Here is a 16,333-nt window from a genome sequence, read left to right as displayed (position 1 = left end):
GTCGCGATTTAACAACCTGATTATTCCTTTGTCACACACCTTGTCAGTCTCCCTCTTCCATATTCACGCGGCAAATTAGCCATTTAGCTTGAGCTATCCTCTTCACCACACAGTAGTCCAGCCTTTTGAAACTTTCTGACGATAGTGGACGGTTTGCGGTCCGAACAATCCAAACAAACCCTGCGTAAGATTTCCAAATGTGATATTAGCCTCCAACATTAGCCTTGTCCATTTCAGTACTTTCTGAAACTATACTCTAAGCATCATGGCAAATGTAGTTTTTAGCTATAAATTAGCCATCATACTGCACGTGCCAGCAGGATTATAAGCGTGAGAAAAAGTTTTACATCGTAAATTACGGTTATAGACTTGCTCTAATTGCCCACTACATTGTCTTTCATGTTGATTTATACATTCTTGTTCTATTTCTATATGAAAGTCTTCCGTTTTTATCCTTTTTTGCACTGGGTCTCATTCTTCTTGTCTTTATAATTCATTGGTGGATTACGTCGTGTCGTTCTGGGATGATGTCACACTATTTTAGCCGACGCAGCTTCCAGATCAGGTTAGGTTTTTCCACTGCAAACGACATGGTCCAGCTCACTACAACTGTACTGCTTTGTGCCAAGTGGGCCCGGGCAAGGACGTGCCATTAAAAAAAACAAAAAAAAACATTGGCACGCGGAGTACACTTAAAATGTTTAAGACACACATGCTGACTTTCATTATGAATTTCTGTCATCATGTGTCCAGTTCAGTTTTTATTGTTGACATGATGGAATATTCATTCATTCATTCATTTTCTACCGCTTTTTCCTCACGAGGGTCGCGGGGGTGCTGGAGCCTATCCCAGCTGTCTTCGGGGACCAGTACACCCTGGACTGGTGGCCAGCCAATCACAGGGCACATATAGACAAACAACCATTCACACTCACATTCATACCTATGGACAATTTGGAGTCGCCAATTAACCTAGCATGTTTTTGGAATGTGGGAGGAAACCGGAGTACCCGGAGAAAACCCACGCATGCACGGGGAGAACATGCAAACTCCACACAGAGATGCCCGAGGGTGGGATTGAACCCTGGTCTCCTAGCTGTGAGGTCTGTGCGCTAACCCCTAGACCACCGTGCCGCCCATGATGGAATATGATATTGAAATTCATTGTTACATGTTCTAATGTTCTCTGTGCATCTCTCCATCAGCCCACATTAGAGATCAATCATCATGCAGGGAAGTCGTTAGACAGCTTCTGCAAGTGGCAGAAATCCATCCAGCACCGGAGCAGCTACGGCAACGCTATACCTGACAATGGCATCGCTCACCACGACACGGCAGTGCTCATCACCAGGTCAGAGACACAAACAGATGAAATATCCCAACATGGTGTGTGGGGGGAAGGGGGGTGTTCCTAATGGGATGGAATGGTTGGGTTGGATGGATCTAGCGGTAGCTTTGGTTATGGTAATGGTTTTATTTCATTTGACCATGCATCCGATTACAATTGAATGCATCACATAATCAGTTCACAGTTCCACATGTCCAAAAGGAGTAGGAAGAAGCAAAGCTTATTAAATCCTACCCCTCCATCTGGTACTTTTACAATCAGTAACTGTTACATTTGTTCACTTCCTGCTTTCCTAATATAGTTTAAGTTTTTTTTTTAATTTTTAATTTTTAATTTTTAATTTTTAATTTTTAATTTTTAATTTTTAATTTTTAATTTTTAATTTTTAATTTTTAATTTTTAATTTTTAATTTTTAATTTTTAATTTTTAATTTTTAATTTTTAATTTTTAATTGAATGCATCACATAACCAGTTGGGCGGCACGGCGGTCGAGTGGTTAGACCTCACAGCTAGGAGACCAGGGTTCAATTCCACCCTCGGCCATCTCTGTGTGGAGTTTGCATGTTCTCCCCGTGCATGCGTGGGTTTTCTCCGGGTACTCCGGTTTCCTCCCACATTCCAAAAACATGCTAGGTTAATTGGCGACTCCAAATTGTCCATAGGTATGAATGTGAGTGTGAATGGTTGTTTGTCTATATGTGCCCTGTGATTGGCTGGCGACCAGTCCAGGGTGTACCCCGCCTCTCGCCCGAAGACAGCTGGGATGGGCTCCAGCACCCCCCGCGACCCTCGTGAGGAAAAAGCGGTAGAAAATGAATGAATGAATGAATTTTTAATTTTGTATTTTTTCTTTTGTATTTTTAATTTTGTATTTTGTATTTTTTATTTTTATTTTTATTTTTATTTTTATTTTTATTTTTATTTTTATTTTTATTTTTATTTTTATTTTTATTTTTATTTTTATTTTTATTTTTATTTTTATTTTTATTTTTATTTTTATTTTTATTTTTATTTTTATTTTTATTTTTATTTTTATTTTTATTTTTATTTTTATTTTTTTAATTAATAAATGTATTTTTTTATTTTTTATTTTTTATTTTTTATTTTTTATTTTTTATTTTTTATTTTTTATTTTTTATTTTTTATTTTTTATTTATTTTTTTGTCACCTACCGAAGTACGAGGTGATATGAGCATCTAATATTACATTTTTGACCCACTTATGCATCTAAGGATTAAATATGTATTGACTAGGAGAGCGACCTTGCTAACATTCCTTACAGCTTAGTTATCCTGTTTGCTGAAGTCTGACTAACTGACTGGTGGATAGTTGGCAGGGCTTTAAAAAGCGTAGTGAAGCCTGCTTGGTTTTGGCTTAGTCAAAGACCTGCACAAGTCTCCAAATGCATCTATACGAGGCTAGGAGGTTTTCCTGAAGCGAAGTCTGAGAGATCTAGCCTGGTCCTGTCCTTTCTCCAGTGACAACAGCTGGATCTGCTCTGCTTGGCTCAACGTCTCTGGCAATAACTTAACATGCGGATGGAGGGAATAAAAAACACATGTATTTTTTTCATTCATTAGGCCTGTATTTTTATTATATGCTGAAATATAGCAATAGTAAGACATCATGATAACGACATAAGACAGTACTGTAGAGCAGGGGTCTCAAACTCAATTTACCTGGGGGGCACTGGAGCTCGGGTCTGGGTGACACTGAGCCGCATCAGGTTTTCAAAAAAAACCCCAAAAAAACGCATTTATTAAAAACAGAAAAATTAATAAACTTTGCTTTGGTTCCGATATTCTACAAGAAAAGCTCTGATAAAACATTCCACTGTTCTCAAATATCTTAATTTTTATTTTTCTACACAAAATAAGATGAAAAATAAACAAACAAATCAAGAATAAAGAAAATCAATCAGTAATAAATAAATATAATAATAATAATAAAACAGCAAATAATAAAAACGTAAGAAACCACATATAGTTGGTGGGTAGACAAATTATTTTTTTCAGATTAAAATGAACAAAGCATTATTAGAGCCCTGTAGACATGACAAAACACGACTATAGTCACATTTATACTCTTTTTATTTACAACATATTGCGCAACTGCAGGGTCTTGAGACACATGCTAACTCGCAAACTAGAGAGCTAGCGACCTAAACGGTAGCCTTCAAGTTATTTCCTTTTAACTTAAATAGCCAAAAACTTACCACTTCCACACGGATAGGGAGGATAACTATTAAAAGTTATTTAACCTTTAACATGAACATTAATCAAACGTAATCATTTTTTCTGGGTACATGATACCATACAGCATCCATATTTCATATTTCAATTGAAAACAGCATATTCGCATATTCATATTTTATTTTCAAAATATTTCAACTTTCAAATGAGTTTTGTAAAAAATATTTTTACTTCATTCAAATATTATAATTTTTTTCCCCAAACTATTATGTTTTTGTTTTTTTACTCATAGTAGTACAGCACTTTTCTTTAATATTTCAACTCTATGCTACTAAAATATAACATTTATTCTCACAATTTTATTCTTGTAAAGTTGTGGATTTTAATAATTATTTTAATAATTTTAATATATTTTTTAATAATTTTAATAATTCTTGCAAAATTACAGCTGTTTTTCTATTTCTGCATGTTTTTTTTTACATATTAAAAAAACTATTTCAACTTTCTTCTTGTAACTTTATTCCCCTAATATTTTTAACTTTATTCTCATATCATTATAACTACTTCATTCATTCATTCATTTTCTACCGCTTTTCATCACAAGGGTCGCTCGTTGTGCTGGAGCCTATCCCAGCTGTCTTCGGGCGAGAGGGCACATATAGACAAACAACCATTCACACTCACATTCATACCTATGGACAATTTGGAGTCGCCAATTAACCTAGCATGTTTTTGGAATGTGGGAGGAAACCGGAGTACCCGGAAAAAAACCCATGCATGCACGGGGAGAACATGCAAACTCCACACAGAGATGGCGGAGGGTGGGGAAAGACAAAATAAGAAGCCAAAAAGTTACCACTTCCACACAAAATAGGAGGAGAACTCATTCATTCATTCATTTTCTACCGCTTATCCTTACGAGGGTCGCTGCGGGTGCTGGAGCTTATCCTAGGTGTCTTCGGGCGAGAGGCGGGGTACACCCTGGAATGGTCGCCAGCCAATCACAGGGCACATATAGACAAACAACCATTCACACTCACATTCATACCTATGGACAATTTGGAGTCGCCAATTAACTTAGCATGTTTTTGGAATGCATGCATTTTCGTATACACGGGGAGAACATGCAAACTCCACACAGAGATGTCCGAGGGTGGAATTGAACATGTTACATACATGTTACATGATTTTTCTTCTAGTGTAAAAGTGACTGTAGGGGTGTTATTGTATGTCTAGAAGGCTCTAATAATGTTAAAGGTATTGCCGTGTATGTAAATAGTGGGTTACATGCACAACAAGACAAACAACCATTCACACTCGCATTCATACCTAGTACTGGTACAATATCTCTTGTGTTATTGTACCAAGGTAAGTGTATTTTTTTGTTAGCTTGTAAAATAACTTCTCTTATAAAAGGCACAGCCATAAAGGTGGGAAAATTGAAAAGAGTGAAAAATGTAAAAATGCACTGACATGCATTTTATTGCTTTTTCTTGTCTTTCCTCACTACTTCTTTTCCAGCCGGTTCTGGCAATGATACTGCGAGAGGAACACCGAGAGGACAATGGCATGTTAAACAGATAAAAACCTGATGCTATTGCCTCAGGAATGTGCTGCAGCAAACAACACAACCACTGCTGGCACAAATATTTTCCTATTCTTCCTAACAGAACGTGCGGAATCTCATGTTGCAGCTTATTAGAGGTCAAATATGTTTTTTTTTTGCAATGTGTTACTTATCAAGGCGGCGCTTCAAAGTTACGAGTCGCTGTTCTTGATTTCCTGTTATTGTTCTTTTATATGATCGCTCACTTTGTGATGGGCTCTATTTTTGTGGCACGGCGTAAGGTGGTGGAGCGTGGCGCACCCTTGTGCTGTAATAATTCCATCAGGCGCACCATTGTGCGCAGCCAATTTGGTTATCTGGTAGACTGGGCTGCGCTAACATGAGCGTGGCATTGCACCACGAGGAGTTGATGCAGTGAAAATTTTGTGCGCCGTAGGTGCGCTGAAAGATTGCCAGCGAAGCGCACCCTTAAATAAGCTGGCAGGTGCACAGTGCATACACGTCAATGCAATAAACAATCACAACACTCTTTGCCACTTGTATTTTTGTGGCGCAGCGTAAGGTGGTGGAGCGTGGCGCACCCTTGTGCTGTAATAATTCCATCAGGCGCACCATTTTGCGCAGCCAATTTGGTTATCTGGTAGACTGGGCTGCGCTGGCATTGCACCAGGAGGAGTTGATGCAGTGAAAATTTTGTGCGCCGTAGGTGCGCTGAAAGATCGCCAGCGAAGCGCACCCTTAAATAAGCTGGCAGGTGCACAGTGCATACACGTCAATGCAATAAACAATCACAACACTCTTTGCCACTTGTATTTTTGTGGCACAGCGTAAGGTGGTGGAGCGTGGCGCACCCTTGTGCTGTAATAATTCCATCAGGCGCACCATTGTGCGCAGCCAATTTGGTTATCTGGTAGACTGGGGCTGTGCTGACATGAGCATGGCATTGCACCAGTAGGAGTTGATGCAGTGAAAATTTTGTGCGCCGTAGGTGCGCTGAACAATCGCCAGCGAAGCGCACCCTTAAATTAGCTGACAGGTGCACAGTGCATACACGTCACCAAAAACTCACAGGCAGGTTTTTTCAGAGTGTCAGGCACATTTCAATGCAATAAACAATCACAACACTCTTTGCCACTTGTATTTTTGTGGCGCAGCGCAAGGTGGTGGAGCGTGGCGCACCCTGTGCTGTAATAATTCCATCAGGCGCACCATTGTGCGCCGCCAATTTGGTTATCTGGTAGACTGGGCTGCGCTGACATGAGCGTGGCGATGCACCAGGAGGAGTTGATGCAGTGAAAATTTTGTGCGCCGTAGGTGCGCTGAAAGATCGCCAGCGAAGCGCACCCTTAAATAAGCTGGCAGGTGCACAGTGCATACACGTCAATGCAATAAACAATCACAACACTCTTTGCCACTTGTATTTTTGTGGCACAGCGTAAGGTGGTGGAGCGTGGCGCACCCTTGTGCTGTAATAATTCCATCAGGCGCACCATTGTGCGCAGCCAATTTGGTTATCTGGTAAACTGGGCTGCGCTGACATGAGCGTGGCATTGCACCAGGAGGAGTTGATGCAGTGAAAATTTTGTGCGCCGTAAGTGCGCTGAAAGATGGCCAGCGAAGCGCACCCTTAAATTAGCTGACACGTGCACAGTGCATACACGTCACCAAAAACTCACAGGCAGGTTTTTCAGTGTGTCAGGCACATTTCAATGCAGTAAACAATCACAGCACTATTTAATGTAACTGTCTGAACCAGCGTGTACATTTTTGTATTCATAGTTTCCCAATGGGAACTATGTTTAATGCAATTGTCACTCCATTTTGTACTCTTATTCATAACACAGGAATTGATTACCTGTGTCCCGCCAGGTGGTCCGCTTGGTGACGCGTATTGTGGCCTCTGATGTGTATTTAAAGTCAATGAGAGGCGTTCATTTGACTGGTTAGGATTACACTCGGCTGTGATAAACCATCTCATGCCTCCCTCTTTGCCACTTGTATTTTTGTGGCGCAGCGTAAGGTGGTGGAGCGTGGCGCACCCTGTGCTGTAATAATTCCATCAGGCGCACCACTGTGCGCAGCCAATTTGGTTATCTGGTAGACTGGGGCTGCGCTGACATGAGCGTGGCATTGCACCAGGAAGAGGTGTCACAGGCAGGTTTTTCAGAGTGTCAGGCACATTTCAATGCAATAAACAATCACAGCACTATTTCATGTAACTGTCTGAACCAGCGTGTACATTTTTGTATTCATTGTCCCATTCATGCCTCATGCCTCCCTCTTTGCCATTTGTACCGGTAGAAGGGACAGAGGTATGGGTGCGCCACGCTGCGCCGAACTGCGCCGTTCCGGAAAATTGAGCTGGCCACACCCTATTGGCGTCCAATGTGTTCGTCATATGTACCAGTGATTGGTCTTTCTGTCCGCAGGTATGACATCTGCATCCAGAAAAACAAGCCCTGTGAAACCTTAGGTAACACCAAGATACTTTATGTCTAAAAAAAATATACTCTAAAATAAAAACATATTTCATTGTCTCAAATCCATTAGTTGCATAACTCAGACAGTTGGACTGATCTGTTGCTTTGTTACTTTTTATGATGACTCCCCAAGGAGTACGTAGTCATACGTTGGTGTTTGTTTTGCAGGCCTGGCTCCCGTTGGAGGAATGTGTGAACCGGAGAGAAGCTGCAGCATCAACGAGGACATTGGCCTGGGAACTGCTTTCACTATTGCCCATGAGATTGGACATACGTTAGTGAAATGCACACAACCCCTCCGTTTGATAAGGCGAAAACACCTTAAGTACCGTAAATCACATTGATAAAAATGTCTAGTTTTGACACATGGCTTGTTCCTACCCCATTCCAAATCTTTCTCCTCTAATTTTAGATCGACATTTGCAACAAAAGTGACTGTTGGAAATTTGTATGATTACAATATGGTTGATTCAGCTCCAGAACCCTCTCTCTTCAATTGCTGTTGTTCACTCTCTCTAATCTTTTTTTTTGCAAAATACCATGCAGATATAGCCAACAACACAATAATCAGTGTGGCTTGAAAAATCAAGTCAAAATCATCAAAAAAAAAAAAAATCAATCGGACAAGAAAAAGTCATTATTTAAGAGAATAATGTAACATTACGTGTCATTTTAGTTGCATAAAGTTGAAATATGAAAGAAAATAGACATTTTTTCAAGGCGTAATATCAAAATAACAAAGCAACGAATAAAGTTACAATTTTAACACTCAGGTTAGGTTGCAGAAAAAGTTATAATGCGACTAGAATATAAAGTCAAAATATTTTGGGATAATAAAATCATAATTAGTAGTAGAAAGTCTTAAAAAAATCAGCAGAACCATTTCTGCTGTTTTTTTTAAAGACTTTAAAAAAGTCTTAAAAAAACTTTTTCACAAAAAAAAACTTTTTCACAAAGTGGGCGATCAGAAATTTTACGATAATAAAGTCAAAATATTCTCAGAAAAAAGTTGTATTCTAACCAAAAAAGTATATGTGGCTTGAAAAATCAAGTCAAAATCATCAAAAAAAAAATCAATCGGACAAGAGAAAGTCATTATTTAAGAGAATAATGTAACATTATGAGGAAAAAAACATGATTTTAGTTGCATAAAGTTGAAATGTGAAAGAAAAGAGACATTTTTTCAAGGCGTAATAATAATATAATAATAAAAATAATAAAGTATATAATAAAAATAACAAAGCAATGAATAAAGTTACAATTTTAACAGTTAGGTTAGGTTGCAGAAAAAGTTATAATGTGAGTAGAGTAAAAGACAAAATATTATGGGATAATAAAATCATAATTAGAAGTAGAAAGTCTTAAAAAAAACTTTTTCACAAAAAAAAACTTTTTCACCAAAAAAAAACTTTTTCACAAAGTGGGCGATCAGAAATTTTACGATAATAAAGTCAAAATATTCTGAGAAAAAAGTTGTATTCGAACACCAAAAAAAGTAGCATTTTTTTCCAGAATTAACTCATAATATTATGATAAAAAAATATGATAAAAAATATATTATTAAGGCATAATATAAAAATAACAAAACAACAAATAAAGTTACAATTTTAACAGGTTAGTCAGGTTAGGTTACAGAAGAAGTTATAATGTGACTAGAGTATAAAGTCAAAATATTATGGGATAATAAAATCATAATTAGAAAGTTTTCAAGAAAAATTTTTTCAAGAAAATTTTCAAAAAAAACAAAAAAAATGGCAGAAATGGTAGGCGATCAGAAATTTTACGATAATAAAGTCAAAATATTCTGAGAAAAAAGTTGTATTCTAACACCAAAAAAATGGCAATTTTTTTCCAGAATTAACTCATAATATTATGATAAAAATATATTACTAGATATTAATATAAGATATTTTATTAATTAATTAGATTATTAATTAATTATTATTAATAAGATATAAGATATTATGATAAAAAAATAATGTAATTTTAGGAGCATAGAGTTGAAATATTAAAGGAAAAAAATTGGTTATTAGGAAGCAAACAAAACAGAGTAAAGTTGTTAAGTAAAGTCATTTTTGGAAAAATTAAGTTGGAGAAAAGTTATAATTTTATGTATAGAAAAATGATTAATAATTTAAGAAGAAAGTTGAAAAAAAGAGTAAAATACTAATAATGTGCCTTTTGACCAACAGTATATTACATAGCTGAGATGCAGGTTTTTTTTTTTTCAAATATGAATAACTTATCTTTACTGGCGATACAAGCCTCCCCTCCTCTACGTAATCCACACTGCTCGCTTGTTATAATTCCACTTCCAACATCACGCTCATTAGGAAGGCGCAATCTGAGGCGATCAAGCTGTTACTTAACCCGCTGCAAACACATCATGGGGGTCATTAATTTTATCATTGTTGTCACAAACTTAAGGTTTGGAATGAACCATGACGGTATCGGTAACACGTGTGGACCCCGGACCCAGGAGACGGCCAAGCTGATGGCCGACCACATCACCATGAAGACGAACCCGTTCATCTGGTCGGCCTGTAGCAGGGATTACATCACCAGCTTTCTGGAGTGAGTCAGCCTCTCGGATATCAATATCACCACAAAAATGTGGAAAAACTCACTCCATGTCTGTTAAAAGTACACTTTTTACTCTTGCGATACTGGATAGCTTTACTACTGTATTTATTTTTTATTTTTTTCAGCTCAGGTATGGGCTCCTGTCTGAACAACGTCCCCCCCAAGCAGGAGTTTGTGTACCCCACCACAGCCCCGGGTCAGGCCTATGATGCAGACGAACAGTGCCGCTTCCAGTATGGAGTCAGATCTCGACAATGTAAATATGCAGTGAGTATTTTTCTGTGTATTCTTAATTCCAACCTCACAAACGACTGATAAAAAAAAACCCTCATACTCAAATTGTCCATAGGTATGAATGTGAGTGTGAATGGTTGTTTGTCTATATGTGCCCTGTGATTGGCTGGCTGGCCACCAGTCCAGGGTGTACCCCGACTCTTGCCTGAAGTCAGCTGGGATAGGCTCCAGCACCCCCGACCCTCGTGAGGATAAGCTGTAGAAAATGAATGAATGAATGAATGAGTTCTCCTCCTATTTTGTGTGAAAGTGGTAACTTTTTGGCTTCTTATTTTGTCTTTCCCCACCCTCGGCCATGTCTGTGTGGAGTTTGCATGTTCTCCCCGTGCATGCGTGGGTTTTCTCCGGGTACTCCGGTTTCCTCCCACATTCCAAAAAAAACATGCTAGGTTAATTAGCGACTCCAAATTGTCCATAGGTATGAATGTGAGTGTGAATGGTTGTTTGTCTATATGTGCCCTGTGATTGGATGGCCACCAGTCCAGGGTGTACCCCGCCTCTCGCCCGAAGACAGCTGGGATAGGCTCCAGCACTCTTGCGACCCTCGTGAGGATAAGCGGTAGAAAATGGATGAATGAATGAATGAGTTCTCCTCCTATTTTGTGTGGAAGTGGTAACTTTTTGGCTTCTTATTTTGTCTTCCCCACAAAGTCAGCTGGGATAGGCTCCAGCATGTTCTTTGATATACAAAAAATCACTTTAAGTATGTCGGAAACAAATAATCATTATCATATCATACAGTATGAATCTTTTTTCTAACAATTTGACTTTACACCCACACAGGAGGTCTGCAGTGAGCTTTGGTGTATGAGCAAGAGCAACCGATGCATCACCAGCAGCATACCAGCAGCAGAGGGAACCATCTGTCAGACCAACACGATTGAGAAAGGGGTAATTGATGTACTAATGATCTCTACTAAACCCAAATACCGCCGTTGTTTATTTAGTTCCAGACCCGACCGCGATGAGTGAATTTCTGCCAGGAAGGATAAAATATTAATAAATTGAATAGAAAACCTGTTTATGGTTTTATAAAGTGTATTATTACATTTTAGAGCCCTCCAGACATGCAATAACACAATATACACAATAATAGTCACCTTAACACCTCTACAACCCACTATAGTAAACTCCAAACTCCACACAGAGATGGCCGAGGATGGAATTGAACTCGGGTCTCCTAGCTGTGAGGCCTGTGTGCTAACCACCCGGCCGCCTTGCAACCTGCTTCAGTATATTTTTTATCAAAATAGTAGTCATGCCAAAATGTTGTGTTGCTGCTGGATGTTCACAGTATCCGAGTGATACTGTCGTGGGGGTGCTGGAGCCTATCCCAGCTGTCTTCGGGCGTGAGGCGGGGTACACCCTGGACTGGTGGCCAGCCAGTCACAGGGCACATTTCGACAAACAACCATTCACACTCACATTCATACCTATGGACAATTTGGAGTCGCTAATTAACCAAGCATGTTTTTTTTTTGGAATGTGGGAGGAAACCGGAGTACCCGGAGAAAACCCACGCATGCACGGGGAGAACATGCAAACTCCACACAGAGATGGCCGAGGGTGGGGAAAGACAAAATAAGAAGCCAAAAAGTTACCACTTCCACACAAAATAGGAGGAGAACTCATTCATTCATTCATTTTCTACCGCTTATACTCAAGAGGGTCGCTGCGGGTGCTGGAGCCTATCCCAGCTGTCTTTGGGCGAGAGGCGGGGTACACCCTGGACTGGTGGCCAGCCAATCACAGGGCACATATAGACAAACAACCATTCACACTCACATTCATACCTATGGACAAATTGGAGTCGCTAATTAACCTAGCATGTTTTTGGAATGTGGGAGGAAACCAGAATTCCCCGAGAATTCACAGGGGGAACATGCAAACTCCACACAGAGATGGCCGAGGGTGGAATTGAACCCTGGTCTCCTAGCAGTGAGGTCTGCGCTCTAACCACTTGGCCACCGTGCCGCCCCTAGAACATTTTTATGCTTGAAAATGTTGAACCTAGGTCAAGAATACATAACATTTGCTTAAATATACATTTTTGGACTAATGATGTATCACTATAGTAAAATGCGAATATCGAATATATAGAATATAGTAAAATGTGAATATTTGTCTCTTACATCTCTTATGTGCGTCTTATGTGCGTCTTATGTGCTCCAGTGGTGCTACAAGAGGGTCTGCGTGGCATATGGGACCCGTCCAGAAGGTGTCGATGGAGGCTGGGGATTGTGGTCGCCCTGGGAAGAATGCAGCAGAACATGCGGAGGCGGCGTCTCCTCCTCGATCAGATATTGCGACAGCCCGAGGTACTTTTTGTCGTCCAATGTTCCTTTTGAGTACCTACTTTATTAGAGATGACTACATGACTTCTTCTCCTGCTATGAAAAAGCTAAGGAGTATTGTATCGGCTGCGTATTTTTGACAGTTTAATACAGCCGTGTAACATAGCCTGTCTGTGGCCTTTGATTGACAGTGCGTATGAAACTATTTTTTTAATGAAGACAAGCAGCACCGAGTTGAGAAGCCAGCATTGGCTTGAAAAGTTTAGAATCTGTTAAATTGTACTCAGATGTGTCTGACTGGCCCCGATTGTGTGTGATTGACTTGAAGGCCAACCATTGGTGGAAAGTACTGCCTTGGAGAGAGAAAACGCTACAGATCCTGCAATATTGATGTGAGTTTTGTCTGCTTTCCCATTGGCTGTATCACTCGTGCAGTCCGTAATAGAGATGGGTCCTTTTTGTGAAAAGATACCTTTCCTTCTTTGCGCAACACGCTTTTTCCGGCTTAAAACTGCACCAAGACTGCTCTCTTCTATTGTGGGGTTGCATCATCACCTCTTTTTTTTTCTTTGTGGTTTTTCCTGATTAGAGTCACCACAGTGGCTCTATCGTGCAAAAAGACATAAAAGACATAAAAGACACAAAAGACATAAAAGACATAAAAGACATAAAAGACATAAAAGACATAAAAGACATAAAAGACATAAAAGACATAAAAGACATAAAAGACATAAAAGACATAAAAGACATAAAAGACATAAAAAGGATGGATGGATGGGAAAAGACATGTAAGACATAAAAGACATAAAAGGGATGGATGGATGGATGGATGGATGGATGATGGGAAGACATAAAAGACATAAAAGACATAAAAGACATAAAAGACATAAAAGGGTTGGATGGATGGGAAAAGACATAAAAGACAGAAAAGACATAAGACATAAGACATAAGACATAAAAGACATAAAAGACATAAAAGACATAAAAGACATAAAAGACATAAAAGACATAAAAGGGATGGATGGATGGATGGATGGATGGATGGATGGGAAAAGACATAAAAGGCATAAGACAGAAAAGACAGAAAAGACATAAAAGGGATGGATGGATGGATGGATGGATGATGGGAAAAGACAAAAGACACAAAAGACATAAAAGACATAAAAGACATAAAAGACATAAAAGACATAAAAGACACAAAAGACACAAAAGACATATAAGACATAAAAGACATAAAAGACATAAAAGGGATGGATGGATGGATGATGGGAAAAGACATAAAAGACATAAAAGACATAAAAGACATATAAGACATAAAAGACATAAAAGACATAAAAGGGATGGATGGATGGGAAAAGACATATAAGACATAAAAGACAAAAGACATAAAAGACATAAACGGGATGGATGGATGGGAAAAGACATATAAGACATAAAAGACAAAAGACATAAAAGACATAAACGGGATGGATGGATGGATGGATGGATTACAGAGTCGCCACAGTGGCTCTATCGTGCAAAAAGACATAAAAGACATATGGATAGATAGATGGATAGATCTTTGGGAGTGGATGAGTTAATCATGATGTTTGAAAATTGTGATTAATTTGACTCAAATATTGGCTCTACACATTATTGCAGGAGTGCCCCGTAGGCTCACGGGACTTTCGGGAGATCCAGTGTTCTACCTTTGACAGTGTTCCATTTCGAGGGAAGTTCTACACATGGAAGCCTTACAGAGGAGGTGAGTGACCGCTTGACCGCGGATAATCGGAATAAAATGCATGGAATGATGGGTTTTTTGTCTGACCTTACCAATGTACCACTGTTACCACTTCCACACAAAATAGGAGGAGAACTCATTCATTCATTCATCCATTTTCTACCGCTTATCCTCACGAGGGTCGCGGGGGTGCTGGAGCCTATCCCAGCTGTCTTTGGGCGAGAGGCGGGGTACACCCTGGACTGGTGGCCAGCCAATCACAGGGCACATATAGACAAACAACCATTCACACTCACATTCATAACTATGAACAATTTGGAGTCGCTAATTAACCTAGCATGTTTTTGGAATGTGGGAGGAAACCGTACATATACACATGTACATATCTACATATTTAGATTCCTGGGCTATTTAAACATACCATGGAAGGGTTTGAATGACTTAAAAAATGTTAACATGCCAATGTTAGCATGCTAACACCTAGCATGATAGTGCTATTTGTCTGCTTAAGTTAATATTCATGAAAAATTGCAAAAAATGTTAGTAAGCACGACGTGTCTGCTTAAGTTAATGTTCATAAAATTGCAAAAAATGTTAGTATGCTCACGTTAGAATGCTCGCAATGCTAACATGCTAACATTAGCATGGTGCGATAATATTGTGTACCGATGAAAATGGCTAAAAGGCTAGTATGCTAATTTTAGCATACTAGAAATTCTAACATGCTAACATTAGCATTCTAGCATGTAGTATGATAATGGTAAGTGTTTATATACAGTATGTCTACAAATGAAAATAACAAGAAATGCTAGTATGCTCATGTTAGAATGCTCGCCATGCTAACATGCTAACATTAGCATGGTGCGATAACATTGTGTACCGATGAAAATGGCTAAAATGCTAGTATGCTAATTTTAGCATACTAGAAATTCTAACATGCTAACATTAGCATTCTAACATGTAGTATGATAATGGTAAGTGTTTATATACAGTATGTCTACCCATGAAATTAACAAGAAATGCTAGTATGCTCATATTAGAATGCTCGCAATGCTACCATGCTAACATTAGCATGCTACAATAATATTGTGTACCTATGAAAATGGCTAAAATGCTATTATGCTAATTTTAGCATACTAGAAATTCTAACATGCTAACATTAGCATTATAACACGTAGCATGACAGCTGATTTTACAATGCAAATATCTCACAGCTGTTCAAATCCGAGAGCGGTGTGTTCAGGTCAGGTCACACCGCACCGTCATTGTCATGCATGGCTCTATTTGCAGATACGTTTTCTTCGTTGCTCCTCTTCCTGAACCTCCTTCGCTATTTATTATGCAATCACTCCCTCTCACACGAGAAACAGCCGTCTCCTCTCCGCTCACACAGCCAAGGACAGCTCATTAAATAAGACCCGTCACCGAGAGGGCTCTTTTTAAGAACAATTATCCTTCACACTTAACCCTCGGACACCACGGGATGGCCTGCAAGTACGAGTACAAGCACAGCTGCAAGCTGCAGGGGTCTCAAACATGCGGCCCGTGGGCCAAATGTGGCCCGCAGGACACTAGTTTGAGGCCCCCGCCTTGATATGAAAGTTTAATGTTAGTGCGGCCTGCGCAAGTTTGATATGGATGCTGTATGGTATCATGTACCCAGAAAAAATTATTACGTTTGATTCATGTTCATGTTAAAGGTTAAATAATTGTTAATAGTTATCCTCCCTATCCGTGTGGAAGTGGTAAGTTCTTGGCTATTTAAGTTTAAAGGAAATAACTTGAAGGCTACCGTTTAGGTCAGGGGTCTCAAACACGCGGCCCGTGGGCCAGATGTGGCCCGCAGGACAC

At 39.2% G+C, this 16,333-nt stretch overlaps 1 protein-coding gene across 1 annotated transcript in view; it reads left to right on the top strand.

Moving 5' to 3' along the window:
* adamts10 (ADAM metallopeptidase with thrombospondin type 1 motif, 10) overlaps positions 1-16,333 on the top strand; it is a 73,483-nt gene that overhangs the window by 36,814 nt on the left and 20,336 nt on the right. Inside the window, exons 8-16 of the mRNA XM_058072326.1 lie at positions 1,206-1,351; positions 7,538-7,581; positions 7,757-7,862; positions 10,016-10,162; positions 10,297-10,438; positions 11,249-11,356; positions 12,638-12,783; positions 13,088-13,151; positions 14,401-14,503. Coding sequence (XP_057928309.1) covers positions 1,206-1,351; positions 7,538-7,581; positions 7,757-7,862; positions 10,016-10,162; positions 10,297-10,438; positions 11,249-11,356; positions 12,638-12,783; positions 13,088-13,151; positions 14,401-14,503 — 1,006 coding nt within the window. The remainder of the gene's footprint in view (positions 1-1,205; positions 1,352-7,537; positions 7,582-7,756; positions 7,863-10,015; positions 10,163-10,296; positions 10,439-11,248; positions 11,357-12,637; positions 12,784-13,087; positions 13,152-14,400; positions 14,504-16,333) is intronic.

This window comes from Doryrhamphus excisus, chromosome 5, assembly GCF_030265055.1.
Source record: "Doryrhamphus excisus isolate RoL2022-K1 chromosome 5, RoL_Dexc_1.0, whole genome shotgun sequence".
Classification (NCBI taxonomy): domain Eukaryota; kingdom Metazoa; phylum Chordata; class Actinopteri; order Syngnathiformes; family Syngnathidae; genus Doryrhamphus; species Doryrhamphus excisus.
The sequence above is the reverse complement of the archived record's forward strand: the minus strand, read 5'-3'. Positions and strand labels throughout refer to the sequence as shown.